General features: G+C 41.5%; 2 protein-coding genes across 2 annotated transcripts; both read right to left on the reverse strand.

The window, feature by feature from the left end:
• Nucleotides 1-1,291: 1,291 nt before the first annotated feature.
• Nucleotides 1,292-4,049, reverse strand: LOC115146407 (akirin-2-like). The gene is made up of 6 exons (XM_029688454.2): nucleotides 3,927-4,049; nucleotides 3,413-3,611; nucleotides 2,772-2,906; nucleotides 2,312-2,461; nucleotides 2,127-2,198; nucleotides 1,292-1,963 (listed from the first exon to the last, which is right to left on the reverse strand). The coding sequence occupies exons 2-6, from the start codon at nucleotides 3,585-3,587 to the stop codon at nucleotides 1,953-1,955; spliced, it is 543 nt and encodes a 180-aa protein (XP_029544314.1). The 5' UTR covers nucleotides 3,588-3,611; nucleotides 3,927-4,049; the 3' UTR covers nucleotides 1,292-1,952.
• A 2,243-nt stretch (nucleotides 4,050-6,292) lies between these two features.
• LOC115146674 (cannabinoid receptor type 1A-like) lies at nucleotides 6,293-10,990 on the reverse strand. Its single transcript, XM_029688740.2, has 2 exons — nucleotides 10,776-10,990; nucleotides 6,293-9,647 (listed from the first exon to the last, which is right to left on the reverse strand). The coding sequence occupies exon 2, from the start codon at nucleotides 9,601-9,603 to the stop codon at nucleotides 8,206-8,208; it is 1,398 nt and encodes a 465-aa protein (XP_029544600.1). The 5' UTR covers nucleotides 9,604-9,647; nucleotides 10,776-10,990; the 3' UTR covers nucleotides 6,293-8,205.
• Between the last annotated feature and the right edge of the window lie 4,817 nt (nucleotides 10,991-15,807).

A 15,807-nucleotide genomic window follows, 5' to 3' on the forward strand; every position in this document is an offset into this window, starting at 1 on the left:
GGAAAATAACCTCACACTCAACGTCAACAAAACTAAGGAGATGATTGTGGACTTCAGAAAACAGCAGAGGGAACACCCCCCTATCCACATCGATGGAACAGTAGTGGAGAGGGTAGTAAGTTTTAAGTTCCTCGGCGTACACATCACAGACAAACTGAATTGGTCCACCCACACAGACAGCATCGTGAAGAAGGCGCAGCAGCGCCTCTTCAACCTCAGGAAGCTGAAGAAATTCGGCTTGTTACCAAAAGCACTCACAAACTTCTACAGATGCACAATCGAGAGCATCCTGGCGGGCTGTATCACCGCCTGGTACGGCAACTGCTCCGCCCACAACCGTAAGGCTCTCCAGAAGGTAGTGAGGTCTGCACAACGCATCACCGGGGGCAAACTACCTGCCCTCCAGGACACCTACACCACCAGATGTCACAGGAAGGCCATAAAGATCATCAAGGACAACAACCACCCGAGCCACTGCCTGTTCACCCCGCTATCATCCAGAAGGCGAGGTCAGTACAGGTGCATCAAAGCTGGGACCGAGAGACTGAAAAACAGCTTCTATCTCAAGGCCATCAGACTGTTAAACAGCCACCACTAACATTGAGTGGCTGCTGCCAACACACTGACTCAACTCCAGCCACTTTAATAATGGGAATTGATGGGAAATGTAAAATATATCACTAGCCACTTTAAACAATGCTACCTAATATAACGTTTACATACCCTACATTATTCATCTCATATGTATACGTATATACTGTACTCTATCATCTACTGCATCTTTATGTAATACATGTATCACTAGCCACTTAACTATGCCACTTTGTTTACATACTCATCTCATATGTATATACTGTACTCGATACCATCTACTGTATCTTGCCTATGCCGCTCTGTACCATCACTCATTCATATCTTTATGTACATATTCTTTATCCCCTTACACTTGTGTCTAGAAGGTAGTAGATTTGGAATTGTTAGCTAGATTACTTGTTGGTTATTACTGCATTGTCGGAACTAGAAGCACAAGCATTTCGCTACACTCGCATTAACATCTGCTAACCATGTGTATGTGACAAATAAGATTTGATTTGATTTAGAATAACGGTTTCTGATTTATTTCGAGGCCACGTTGGCCGTTTTCAAAGGCATTCATGGTTTTAAAGAGAGTTGCACTTTAATTTGCAGTGGCATCACAATTTAGCAGCGGCGGTGTGCCGTATAGGGGAAACACTGGTAGTACTTGACTTAGAGCATTACCCGGTTGTGACAGAATGAAACTTTTAAATCATAAGCCTTAAAACATTTTATTGTTTGGTTTTCCACTAAGTACATAGGTTTGAAAGTAATACCAGGAAAACAAAAATGACAAAATAAAATATTTTGAAAGGGGAAAAAATAATAATATCTAACTTACACTTTGTAAAGTCCCATACAAAAAAAAGTAACTGGTGCATCCGCATATTCTCTTCTCCAAACTGTACTAACTTGCATCTTCCACTTGCTCATAGATTGACCAGCAAACCTTACATGGATTTCTACATTGCTTTATCTCATACATATATATATATCATAAACCTAGGAGGTTTGCTGATAGATAGATATATATATACATATGATATATATATACATATGATATATATACATGTAACAAAGAAATAAAACAATGAATAAAGTTTGGAATTCCTTGTAAGAGTGAGGCCTTATCGATACAAGTACAGCAGGAGAAACGTAGGCCACTGGTAGAGAGGGCCTATACATTTACATTAGGAAGCACCTAGCTGCTTGCGAGAGAAAGTGATAACCACTGATAACAGCTTATAAACCTTTGCCCAAAGGAGAAATATGGCACAGTAAGAAAAGTTTAAATAAACCAAATCTCTTGCGGTGATTTCCCAAGATTTAAACTTGATAGCTTGCAGCAACAGGTGACCTGGCAGACTGGGATGCTTTCAGGAAACATCTGGTGAAGAAGGGATAAAAATAGATTAAAACAGAAAACCAGCCATGTTACCATAACCTTTAGAGGTTTTCCATTCAGGTGTAACGGTAGCCAGCTTGCATTCCACAATGGGATGGTACATGCACTGAGAATCTTATATAAAGGAGAGGAAAATAAAACTCACAGCTTGCAGGTTGCTCTCCAAATCTTCGCATCAACTGGTCATGTGTAAACTTCACAAAAGTGTCATATTGTTCTGTAATAGAAATGTGGGAGGAAAGGGATGGAGGGGTTTAATAAGTTTAACTGTAAAAATCACATACCACCTTATGTTGCACTTTCTGAATCCTGTATTTTGACAGTCCACACCTGCCAACTTGGAAGTCATGGTCTCCTCATATTCCTCACGAACTTTATCTTCACGCTCCTTCAGTAGACGTTCACAAATAATTCCAACTTGTCTAAGAGTAAATAAGGGCTGTTCTTTCCTTGATGGAGAAGAACCTCCAGCCGATGTGCCTGCAGATGACACGATGAGAGAAATGAGGTCATTTGCATGTTGAGGGGGGGGGGGGGGGGGGGGGGTCTAGTTCATCCTGCACTCTGGATCTCCCCTCCTCACCTAGGTTTAGGATTTGAGCTGTTCAATTCCGGTCCTGGAGGGCCGAAACACCTCTGTTTTTTGTTTCTACCTGGTAGTTCATTGCACTCACCTGGTGTCCCAGGTCTGAATTAGTCTCTCAGAAGCAGAAGATGAAAACAAGAAGTGTTTTTGGCCCTCAAGGACCGACATTGAACCTGGCTAGGCTAACAGTACACTACAACAAACCTGGCATACTGGATCCACCTAGAGGGGGTGGAGCCTCTGGGGAGTAGCAACCCTCTGTCTGTTGGTAAACTCCATCGATGTGTTTTCTCTTCTGAATGCGCTTGTACTCCTGCTTGATGTTGTTCAGAATTTTCTCTTGAATGAGATAGTACACAGCATGAGTCAAAATCATTCAGGGAGGAAGTTAGTCAAACAACTTGTCAAATCTAATGGAGGCCTCACGTTATAGTGCAATCCTTATAGCTCCTATTATGCTGTGTAACACAAAAAGGGTCAAGATGACACCATGCGAAGATCTCAATTGCATACACCTCGCGTCCTCTCTCCTCGTCTCCTTCTCAAAGCCCATTGGATGAGAAAGTCTGCGGTTTCAGAGGTTGCAAGAAGTATGCAATTGAGATCTTCCCAATGTCAACATGCTATATCGACATCATGTTATCTTTTCAAGATAGTTACTCATGTTATTGCAGCATATCTACCTAACTATTGGCTAACATCTAATATAGTCTTGAAAATAGTATGCTAAGTTAAGGGTTAGCTGGCAATGCAGAAAGCTAGCACACTGGCCTGGGTAGCTAACGTTAGATGTATGGTACCAAATTGGGTTTATCCGGTAAATTAGTTAACTCATGTTTAATTACCAGCTGATAGTCTTGACGACACCTCTCCAAATGGTGACGGCTCCATGTGAAGGTATTTCCGTGGGGATGAGGAGGATGATGGGGAAACCGGGATACACCTTCTCCTTTTAGGCGACGTTGGACTCATCAATGGATCAAACTCCATGGTTCTTTTCAGGGTCGCTCCACACGCCATGATTTTGATTTAAGGAGGGTCCAGCTACAAAGAACGAACGAGGAACAGTGTATAGTAGCTACTGCGAAACAAAAGAAAATGGCTTTCGAGATAGGAAGTTTATTATCCCGATTATGTATTTTCAGCTAGCTGGCTAGTTATCTAGCTTTGCAACTTCGACAAGTCCAGGAAGGAGTCTTACGACTGTTGTTGGCTAACGTACAGTAACGTTATTAGGTTAGGCTAGCGTTAGCCAACAAAATCAAATGAAAACAAATTTCCACCTTTCCGGGGAAAAGTTGCCCTCCGTTCCTATCCGACGCTCGTGTATCTTTGACGTTTGTTTCACTTATATCTTACCTCTATTTGAATTTCCTTAGCTACGTTATAAATTCAGACGAAGCTATAACAACCTGCCTACCAGCTTGAAAGCCAGCTAGCTTCTTGTTTTTGATCCCGTCTGGTTCTAGGGTTGAAGACGTCAAAAAATGGAGCGCATGCCGGTAGGCATGCGCTAATGATGGTGGGATTTGTAGTGCAGTCAAGACAGAGGTGGTGTTTTTTTGTGTGGTTCGAAATCACATTGAATCATTTTCGCTGCTATAATTTTTTGGTGCTGCCATGATTTTGCGCTGCTATATCTATATACATTAGCAGTAGGCCTGTTCTTCATTGTTATTGTTACATTATTGGAAATTAATGTATTTTGTTAGCCTTTGCCACTTTATTTTGTTCTGCAAATCCATGGGCCCATAATGTAAAATGGATTGTTACACTTATACGTTTTTTTGCCTTTTCTGTAAAAAAAAATTCACTTGGGGTAAAAACGTCGTGGTTTTACCTTTCTAACCAGCCCCATCATACTATACTCTGATTCCACAAGAGGGCAGTACAGTACCTCACACAACACAAGGCACATCGTCCAATGTGCCACTGCCAACTCTTTCTCCTCCTCCAGAGACTTAAAAACGTACCACCAAAGCCCATATCTGATATAAGGGAAAGGGGGGTCCTAGTTAGTTGTACAACTGAATGCCTTCAGTTGAAATGTGTCTTCCTCATTTAACCCAAAACCTCTGAATCAGAGAGGTGCGGGAGTTGTCATAATCAACATCCACGTCTTCGGTGCCTGGGGAACAGTGGGTTAACTGCCTTGCTCATGGGCAGAACGACAGATGTTTACCCTGTCAGCTCGGGGATATCATACATGCCTTATGAGTATTGTGCAAATTTGACTTTATTCAGAAGCTTGGAAACCCAGGTGTTTGAATGGGGAAACCACAATACTTTGGAATATAAATTATACATGCAATATTTGCTCATTTTTTATCTTAGCAGAGACAACTGAAAAATTCAAATTCCTCTGGTTTTATACTTACTTAAAGATCCTCTGTTGATTTGACAGTTCTTGGTTGGTGAAACACTATATATATAAAAGTATGTGGACACCCCTTCAAATTAGCGGATTCGGCTATTTCAGCCACACTACTTGCTGACAGATGTATACAATCAAAGAGCTCAGTGACTTTCAACGTGGCACCATTATAGGATGCCACCTATCCAACAAGTCAGTTTGTCAAATTTCTGCCCTGCTAGAGCTGCCCTGGTCAAGTCTAGGAGAAACAACAAGAAGTGGTAGGCCACACAAGCTCACAGAACAGGAAGTGTGTAGCGCGTAAAAATCATCTGTCCTCTGTAAATTGTCTGTCCTCAGTTGGATCAGAAGCAACATCAGCACAATAACTGTTTGTCGGGAGTTTCATGAAATGGGTTTCCATGGCCGAGTAGCCGCACACAAGCCTAAGATCACCATGTGCAAAGTGTTGGCTGGAGGGGTGTACCGCTCATCGCCATTGGGCTCTGGAGCAGTGGAAACCCATTCTCGTTCTCTGGAGTGATTAATCATGCTTCACTATCTGACAGTTCAAAGGATGTATCTGGGTTTGGCAGATGCCAGGAGAATGCTACCTGCCCGAATGCATAGTGCCAGCTGTACATTTTGGTGGAAGAGGAATAATGTTCTCGGGCTGTTTTTCATGGTTCGGGCTAGGTCCCTTAGTTCCAGTGATGGGAAATCTTTATACTACAATACAATTCTAGATGATTCTGTGCTTCCAACTTTGTGGCATCAGTTTGGGGAAGGCTCTTTCCTGTTTCAGCATGACAATGCCCCCATGCATAAATTGAGGTCCATACAGAAATGGTTTGTTGAAATCGGTGTGGAAGAGCTTGACTGGCCTGCACAGAGCCCTGACCTCAACCCCATCGAACACCTTTGGGATAAATTGTAACGCCGACTGCAAGCCAGGCCTAATCGCCCAACATCAGTGCCGACCTCACTAATGCTCTTATGGCTGAATGGAAGCAAGTCCCCTCAGGAATGTTCCAACATTTAGTGGAGGCTGTTATAGCAGCAGAGGGGGGGGGGGGACCAACTAAATATTAATACCCATGATTTTGGAATGAGATGTTCGACGAGCAGTTGTCCACATACTTTTGGTAATGTAGTGTAGATGATGACATTTTTGCTGTAAGTACAGCTGCAATAGAAGACAATGGCTATTGTTTTTCTATTGATGTGTTCAGATGAAAGCATTTGTGTACATGATATACATACATTGCTTATTACTAAATTAGTCTGGTCTTAAATAAGATGAGTAACTACACAAATACAAAATGTTTTTTCTCTCTCTGGAGTGTCATGAGATAAGTTCACAAGGTGCTTTCCTGAATATTTTTATTGAATCAAAACATAAATTAAGATGTTCATTCACAGAAAAATACTTAACATATATGAAGAGATGGAGGGGGGGACGGGATGTATTTAATACATTACATGTCTTTATGGTTGTGGTTCTTCTTTGGGGAAATCTGTCTCCCAGTTAGTTGAAATAATGTGACTCATTGAAAAGATGTACATTATCTACTCTTGTATGGAATAACATGACCCTCAATTATACATCATTTAAAAAATAAGGCAATCAAAACAGTTTCACAAAACATACTTTACGACAAGAACTACAAACTATCACAATGTAATAATTTACAGTATAATTTACAGTGGAAAGAGCAGCCAATTTCACCTAGAAGCATTTTAACGGCTCAAACCATACAGTCAGGGCAGATCAGCATGACACTAAATACACAACTGTACAGTTAAACAATGCTTATTGTCACTATTTCCCTATGAAAATAAATTAATGAAGTGGTTCTGAAAACATTGAATTACGCTGAACAAAAATATAAATACAACATACAACAATTTCAAAGATATTACTAAGTTACAGGTCATATAAGTAAATCAGTCAATTGAAATAAATAAATTAGGCCCTAATCTATGGATTTCACATGACTGGGAATACAGATATGCATCTGTTTGTCACAGATGCTTTAAAAAAAAGGTAGAGGTATGGATCAGAAAACCAGTCAGTATCTGCTGTGACCACCATTTGCCTCATGTAGAGCGACACATCTCCTTCGCATAGAGTTTATCAGGCTGTTGATTGTGTCCTGTGGAATGTTGTCTCACTCCTCTTAAATGGCTGTGCGAAGTTGCTAGATATTGGCAGGAACTGGAACACGATGTTGATCCAGATCGTCTAAAACATGCTCAATGGGTGACATGTCTGGTGAGTATGCAGGCCATGGAAGAACTGGGACATTTTCAGCTTCCAGGAAATGTGTACAGATCCTTGCGACATGGGGCCGTGCATTATCATGCTGAAACATGAGGTGATGATGACTGGCATGACAATGGGCCTCAGGATCTCATCACGGTATCTCTGTGCATTGAAATTCCCTTCAATAAAATGCCATTGTGTTTGTTGTCCGTAGTGTATGCCTGCCCATACCATAACCCCACTGCCACCATGGGGCACTCTGTTCACAACGTTGACATCAGCAAACCGCTCTCCCACACAACGCCATACATGCTGTCTGCCATCTGCCTGGTAAAGTTGAAACTGGGATTCATCCGCGAAGAGCACACTTCTCCAGCGTGCCAGTGGCCATCAAAGAAGCCGGATGTGGAGGTCCTGGGCTTGCGTGGTTACACGTGGTCTGCGGTTGTGAGGCTGTTGGAAGTACTGCCAAATTCTCTAAAACAACGTTGGAGGCAGCTTATTGGCAACAGCTCTGGTGGACATTCCTACAGTCAGAATGCCAATTGCACGCTTCCTCAAAAATTGAGGCATCTGTGGCATTGTGTTGTGTGACCTTTTATTGTCGCCAGTACAAGGTGCACCTGTGTAATGATCATGCTGCTTAATCAGCTTCTTGATATGCCACACCTGTCAAGTGGATGGATTATGTTTGCAATGGAGAAATGCTTACTAACAGGGATGTAAACAAATTTGTGCACTAAATTTGAGAGAAATAAGGTTTTTGTGTGTATGGAAAATGTCTGGGATTTTTTATTTCAGCTCATGAAACATGGGGCCAACACTTTACATGTTGCATTTATATTTTTGTTCAGTATAATAATCTATGTTATTTTATGCTACAGCTACATAGACTTCAAAACTCAATTTAAAGTTCATGGTTGGCAAACTTTCTGGGCAGCGCTAATTGGGGTAGTGTCTATTCTAGATTAATTCTTCACAGTCAATACCTTCACAGTCACATGATGGCAGAAAGGTTCTCAGACCATCTCTGCGGAGACCGACAGGGTGACTTTGGCCACTTTTACAGTGGTGTTTGCATAGCTAGCCGTGGATTTGTAGGCTGTACCTTTGATGCTCCTGCTATGGCAATCAGACTCAGCACTGTTGTCCAGTGGTTGAGAAGATCCCCTGCACGTCCGGCAGATGTTAAGGAAGGCCCGGCGCAGGTCCTTACTCCTCAGTGCATAGATGACGGGGTTGACGGTGGAGTTGAGCAGGCAGAGCATGCTGCAGAAGGCAAAGACCGTCTTGATAACGTTGTTCATCTTCCAGAAGAGGTCGTAGACCATGATGGCTAGCACAGGGCCCCAGCAGATGATGAGGACCACCAGGATCAGCACCAAGGTCTTGGCCAGGCGGATGTCCATGCGAGTCTGCTCGGGTCGCATGGTCTGAGCCTTGGTTCCATCTGCCGTGTAGACAATGATGCTCTTCTGGGAGCTGCGGCTCATCATGCGCACAGTGTGGTGGTGGGCCTTCCACAGGATGAACATGTAGGCGTAGATGATGAACAGAAGCAGCACACTGGTCATCCCTATCCAGAACATCAGGTACTTCTCGTCGATGAGCGGGAAAATGTCTGAGCACACCGAGTTCAGTTGCTTACAGTTCCAGCCCAGTAGGGGGAGAATCGCAATGACGATGGAGATAGTCCACATCATGCAGAAGGCAATGACAGCCTTGTTCTTGGTGACGATCCGCTTGTAAGCCATCGGCCTGTGGATAGAGATATAGCGGTCGATGGCCGTGAGAAAGAGACTGCCCACAGAGGCAGTGAAAGAGGCGATGACTCCACTGAGTTTAAATAGAAACACATTGGGACTGTCCTTCCGGTGCAGCACATGGAAGTCCAAGAAACTGTACACAAATATGACACTGCCCAGAAGGTCGGCTACAGCCAGGCTTCCTATGAAGTGGTATGAGGGCCGACAGCGCAGGATGTGGGAGTGGAGGATCACACACAATACGATAAGGTTCTCCAGCACTGTGAAGGTTCCCAGGGTGAGTGCCATGACCGCTACTACTAACTGCTGGCTGGGGGTCAGAATCATGAAGCACTCCATGTCCACAATGTTCTCCCCGCATTGGAGAGAACCCCCGACCTCCCATCGGGTCCCATTGCCAAGCATTTCAGAGAAGTTGGTCGGGTAAATGGAGTTGCCATTATAGATGAGCTCCTTGTCCCCAGGTACTTGTACAGGGAAGGAGTTACTAAGTGGGGCAGAGTGAGTCTTCTGTAAGTGGAATCCAGTCTTGGCGAAGCCAGAATCAATGGACGGGTCATCATAGCTCACATCGTTGGAGCCAAGATACTGCAAACCAGTAGTCATTGTTCGGAAAGTGGTGTCAGCTATTCCATCCAGAGCAGACTTCATGGCTACTCAGCTGACTGGTAAATTATGTAGCATTAGATGCGTGTCTAGACAGAAAACAGAGTTCAAGAACATTTTGAAATCATTAATACTTTCTATTATTTGGTCAGTTTAATTGTGACAAATGTGGGGGTAGGCAAATATGTATGTATTTAACTGTGGGGGATTTTAACTGTGGGTGATATAGGAATGTTGCTGGGTGACATTATTGGTATCCCTGTACCAGCCAGCTGACTCTACAGCAGATGTGTCTCAGACAATAGTGAGAGAATTAACAGTCAATGATAAATGATTGAGACCCATATCTAACCTTCGGTGCTGCCCCCAGAACAAAAACATTGCATTAAGATGCCAATGTAGGTCAATCTTTCCTATTAATTAAGGGGTAAAACAGGATTAGGATTAAAAATAATGATTAAATGAATGATGCATCAAAGGTGGTAGTTATATTCTCTCAAGAGAAGAGTGAATTGATTTTGTAGAATCAATCTATAGATTTTTACAGGACTACTTTTTTCTCTCAGACTCTTATTATATGGCTCAGTTTATACACTGCCCCCATCCCCAATACAATAGTAAATATTGGACTATAACTATAACCTTCCTGTATTCTATTATATGTATGCTAAAATGTTTATCCTATTCTACTGAGCCATTTACTTTTTGTTCGTATTCTTATCTTTTATTATTTCTTATTGTTTTTGCATTGTCGAAAAGGAACCTGCAAGTAAGCATTTCGTTGGACGATGTATACCATGCGTATCCCGTCCATACGACTAACGAAACGTAAAACACATAGATAAGCGGCACATAACCCTGCCATTTTATCATGAATAGGACTAGATCTGTACATTTTGTAAAGAAAAATTACAATAACCTACATATGTTTTTCATTCATAAAAACAAGTAGACTAATGAGAATATTTGATAAAACATTGTCATGCGGATGTTTATAGATAGGCAAAAAAAAATATGGTAGTGATGTAGGCTATACAACAATGTGACGATGCCCCCTGTCCCATTTATGAATTAATAAAACAGACCAACAACAAGGAAGGTTATGGAGAGGCTGCAAGCAAGTAATTAGACTCGATAAACTCTCACTAAGGGTACAGCAAAATCAACAAATAAATAGATTATGCATTAATGGCACATTTGCAAAAAATAGTTCTTACCTTCTTTGCACAAAGAATTTGCGTTGTTCCATATGCCAGATTTAATTTATGACATAAAGACAAGAGGAAGTATGTCCACTAATCCAATCTCAGGAATTGTATTATATTGATGTCAACAGTTGCTTTAATCAAAGTGTATCAAATCGTTTAAAATGATTTTTAGCAGAGTGAATGTGTCATAATGAGCCTCGCATCCCTGTATAGTAACAGCGATGTGTCTGTCTGTCTGTCTGAGCTACGCAATTATTTTTTATAAGGATTCGCTTTGTGCGCTTCTGTGTCACGTGCTCCGAGGTGCCACAGCGCCTTGGACCAGAGTAGTGCGCTCGCGTCGCATCCTACATTCACGCTCACTCAGTAACGAGACACTCCATCATTTTGAACCCACACCCCATCATCATCGACCAGCGTGATTCAGGAAAACGAAACTATTATTCTATTTAATGTTAAAACACTATAATTTATTTCGTAGACGTATTTTCATTACTATTGTAGTTTAGACTCTCACTTCAACCTATAAGCAATTATGACCTCCTCCCAGCTTCTCAGGGTTAGGCTGTGTGTGTATGTATGATGTACGTATGTTATTGTATGCATGCAAATGTCACTGATGTGAGAGTATACCATTTATTTTGACTGGCAGAAATGCATGATGTCTAATAGCCTGGAAGGAAAGGTAACCATTAAGGGTTAAGCAATATCCAGCCAATGTTTTATATATTTAACCACATGTAGCATAGGATGAAATGCCTTGTATATCTTGCCAGTGTATAGAAATAGTAGGAGCTGCAGAGGTGTCGAATGAAGGTGGGTGAGGTGTGTAGTGGGACAATAGCAGAGAATAGGCTATGTCTCTGGTAAGTGGGTTATCTGAGTCAGCTGCCTATCATCATGTGCCCAATTCCAATTTAGGAAATGATGCCTTTCCTTATTCACGCCTTTCCTACAGACTTCTCAGTAGTTGGTATTCAGACTTACAGTACCCTATGAAGGGCTTTGCAGGCGTGGTTCCCTTGGCACTCTGAATCAATTTCATTCAACTGCTGAAAACCCTCCCACATGCTGGCCAACATATTTATCCTTCAATAGGGTTTTTAGTACATTTATCTTTAGCCATCCCTTTAAATATGGTGTACTTTTTAGTTTGAATTTTGAAGACAGACGGAATAGAATATATAAATAAAACAGGTTCAGGTTCATTAGTTAGGGATCAATGAAAGAAAGACATATGTCTTCTTTTCAGCACCAATTTGTAGGTTTTAAAATACTCTGTAATCTTGTAGATGATTTAGGGTTAGGAAAGTATTTATGAATCATAAAAACTGGTTTGGAAAGCCTTTACGGTGGTTTGATTCACTTAAATTCACTTGTCACATTCAGTTATTTAACCCCCCATTAGGCCTTACTGATGGTCAATGCTGAAAGTGGCTAAAATGAATCATGATAGAAATAAGAAACAGCAGAGACAGTCAGGGTAGTTTACAATTAAGACAATCCAGAGTGCCTATCCCTGCTAGTTAAAAGGCCATACAATTTAAATTCTGCATATGTCATTCCATAAACCTTACTGTGTTGATATGCTTCAGTTATGCTGCTATATGGATGGTTTCACAGTTGTCTCCAGCGATTATAAGGTAAATTACAATGGGGCAAAAAAGTATTTAGTCAGCCACCAATTGTGCAAGTTCTCCCACTTAAAAAGATGAGAGAGGCCTGTAATTTTCATCATAGGTACACTTCAACTATGACAGACAAAATGAGAGAAAAAAATCCAGAAAATCACATTGTAGGATTCTTAATGAATTTATTTGCAAATTATGGTGGAAAATAAGTATTTGGTCACCTACAAACAAGCAAGATTTCTGGCTCTCACAGACCTGTATCTTCTTCTTTAAGAGGCTCCTCTGTCCTCCACTCGTTACCTGTATTAATGGCACCTGTTTGAACTTGTTATCAGTATAAAAGACACCTGTCCACAACCTCAAACAGTCACACTCCAAACTCCACTATGGCCAAGATCAAAGAGCTGTCAAAGGACACCAGAAACAAAATTGTAGACCTGCACCAGGCTGGAAAGACTGAATCTGCAATAGGTAAGCAGCTTGGTTTGAAGAAATCAACTGTGGGAGCAATTATTAGGAAATGGAAGACATACAAGACCACTCATAATCTCCCTCGATCTGGGGCTCAACGCAAGATCTCACCCCGTGGGGTCAAAATGAACACAAGAACGGTGAGCAAAAATCCCAGAACCACACGGGGGGACCTAGTGAATGACCTGCAGAGAGCTGGGACCAAAGTAACAAAGCCTACCATCAGCAAGGGAATTGAAGATGAAATGTGGCTGGGTCTTTCAGCATGACAATGATCCCAAACACACCGCCCGGGCAACAAAGGAGTGGCTTCGTAAGAAGCATTTCAAGGTCCTGGAGTGGCCTAGCCAGTCTCCCGAACTCAACCCCATAGAAAATCTTTGGAGGGAGTTGAAAGTCTGTGTTGCCCAGCAACAGCCCCAAAACATCACTGCTCTAGAGGAGATCTGCATGGAGGAATGGGCCAAAATACCAGCAACAGTGTGTGAAAACCTTGTGAAGACCTACAGAAAACGTTTGACCTCTGTCATTGCCAACAAAGGGTATATAACAAAGTATTGAGATAAACTTTTTTTATTTTCCACCATAATTTGCAAATTAATTCATTAAAAATCCTACAATGTGATTTTCTGGATTTTTTTTCTTCTCATTTTGTCTGTCATAGTTGAAGTGTACCTATGATGAAAATTACAGGCCTCTCTCATCTTTTTAAGTGGGAGAACTTGCACAATTGGTGGCTGTATATCTAAACAAATGTAATTTATAATTTACAATTCCCTTATCCAAAAGGATTGCTCATTTACCTAGCTCTCATCCATAGCTCTTATCACGTGGTAAATTGCAGTGCGTGCAGAATGTTTTTTCAGATTTAACACCAAAGTAGATGTTTGTTCCGCTGTATTCATGGTTTCCTCATGTGTAATGGTGGTGGAATTATGAGGGAATTAAGTCAAGGTCAGAATATGGTTTATCTGTAGACAGACCTCCGCCTCTGCTTCATTTATTCCATCTCCACCCAAAATGAATAGCATGCTATTCTCCTGCTTAAATTCAAGGTCAGAATATGCATAGAGAGAAAAGTGCATAAAAAAAGGAATAATGTTCCATTTATGTATGCTTAACTCGGGTCGGAATCAGGCCCCATGTAGATTCAGTCTGAGGAGGACTTTGCTATGAAGAAGGAAATTAAGGAAATTAGAGTGACTCTGGCTCTACCATGCTGGACCAGTCTATGTTTACACAGGGTTTTATGTATTTTGTTATGGTGGCTATTTTTGCTAGTATTATTTGTGTGTTTTGTGTGCCTTTTCTCACATTTCACCCATCAAAATAATGAAATAATGTGTGAAGACTGGAGTAGTTCCTCTATGTGTTGCGCAGCAGCAAAATTACTTCCACCTCCCATGCAACCCAAATACCCCCAGCACCAAATTACAAACATATTTTAGGGATAATAACATGCTATTTTGTGACCTCTCCAACACAGCAAAGGTGGAATTCAGCACTTACTCTTGGACTGGCACATAAAATGTGTCCAAAGGCAACACTGTATTCAGATGCCAATGATAATGTAATCAAAACACTTTATCAGGTCCATTAAGTATCCTCTGTTCCATGTCACTGTATTTTTAGACTGTAAAAGGTCAGGTGTTATGAATGTAGGAATGCATTCATTTATAGTTTCTGCTTGTCTTTTTTTGCTTCATGTATAAGCCTGTTAAACATAGAGAAGCAGTGGAGTAACAGTGTGGATGAAACGTGCTGTCTCTCCCATCATATGAAACAATATGAGACACATCATGCCAGTCTGTTCCATCTAGCTCAATTATGGCCATCATTTGAGGTGTCATCAACAAAGAAAAAGCACCAAAATGCAGAGGGACTTCAAACAAACAGAGTGCTTTTTGTGATGCTCCCAAATTACAAAGGGTTCATACAGATGGCTGTCATGACAACAAGTGCCATTTCTTCAATAGAAAAGCTATCATACCACACAAATAGCCTCCATTGTAGATATGGTTAGATGTGAGTCTTTTGCTGTTTTTGATGTGTGCAAGTGCTGAGTGATCTGTGAGGTATTCATTTTCCATTGTTTTCCAGTGTTAGTGAGTGATACTGTATATTTGCAGGGGAACAACACTCTTTCCCTTCTCTGGTATTTTGTGGCTGCCTGTAAATTTGGCAGTTTGAAGATTATTGGGATGAGCAGAGTACATTTGTCAGGTGGACGTTTATTGGGATGAGCAGGGCCGGCTCTAACCTTTGGGGGCCCTAAGCAATATTTGGTTGGGGGGGCCCCCACCACACGCCAAAACATTTCAGTGGCCCCCCTCTTGACAGTTGAGAGAAAAATGTCATTTTTAAAATTTAATTTCCTGCAGTTCTACACATTTTGCCACGGGGAAGGGTAGAGAAAATAATGCAGTTTAAAGCAATTTTTCAGCAATTCTACTCTTTTTGACATGGGGCTGAGAGAAAAAAATCTGAAGTTTTACAGCTAATTCTACCCATTTTTACATGGGGTAAAGAGACATTTCCTGCAATTCTACACACTTTGTACTGACTTATTATGCCATGTTAACATGATAGCTGACTAACAAAATGTATGAGTCCCCCTGGAGGTCAGGGCCCCTGGACAAGCGCCAGGTAGGTATTCGGCCATGATTACTGCAAGTTTAGATAGTCTAGCCAGCTAACTACCAATCTAAAAATTGTTAGCTGACACAGCTTATTGAATGACTGACATAACAAGAGAAAAACTGCTGATGCACAGCCAAATTTGGAAATTGAACCTGGTTACACCTCTAGTTTCCAGGGGATCTGCAGTAGCCAAGGGGCCCTAAGCAACCGCTTATGTTGGTTATGCCTGGAACCGGCCCTGGGGATGAGTCTTGTCCTGGAGGCAGAACTGCAAGATTTCAGTTAGATGGGCCAGTTGA

This window comes from Oncorhynchus nerka, linkage group LG18 (genome assembly GCF_034236695.1).
Source record: "Oncorhynchus nerka isolate Pitt River linkage group LG18, Oner_Uvic_2.0, whole genome shotgun sequence".
Taxonomy (NCBI): domain Eukaryota; kingdom Metazoa; phylum Chordata; class Actinopteri; order Salmoniformes; family Salmonidae; genus Oncorhynchus; species Oncorhynchus nerka.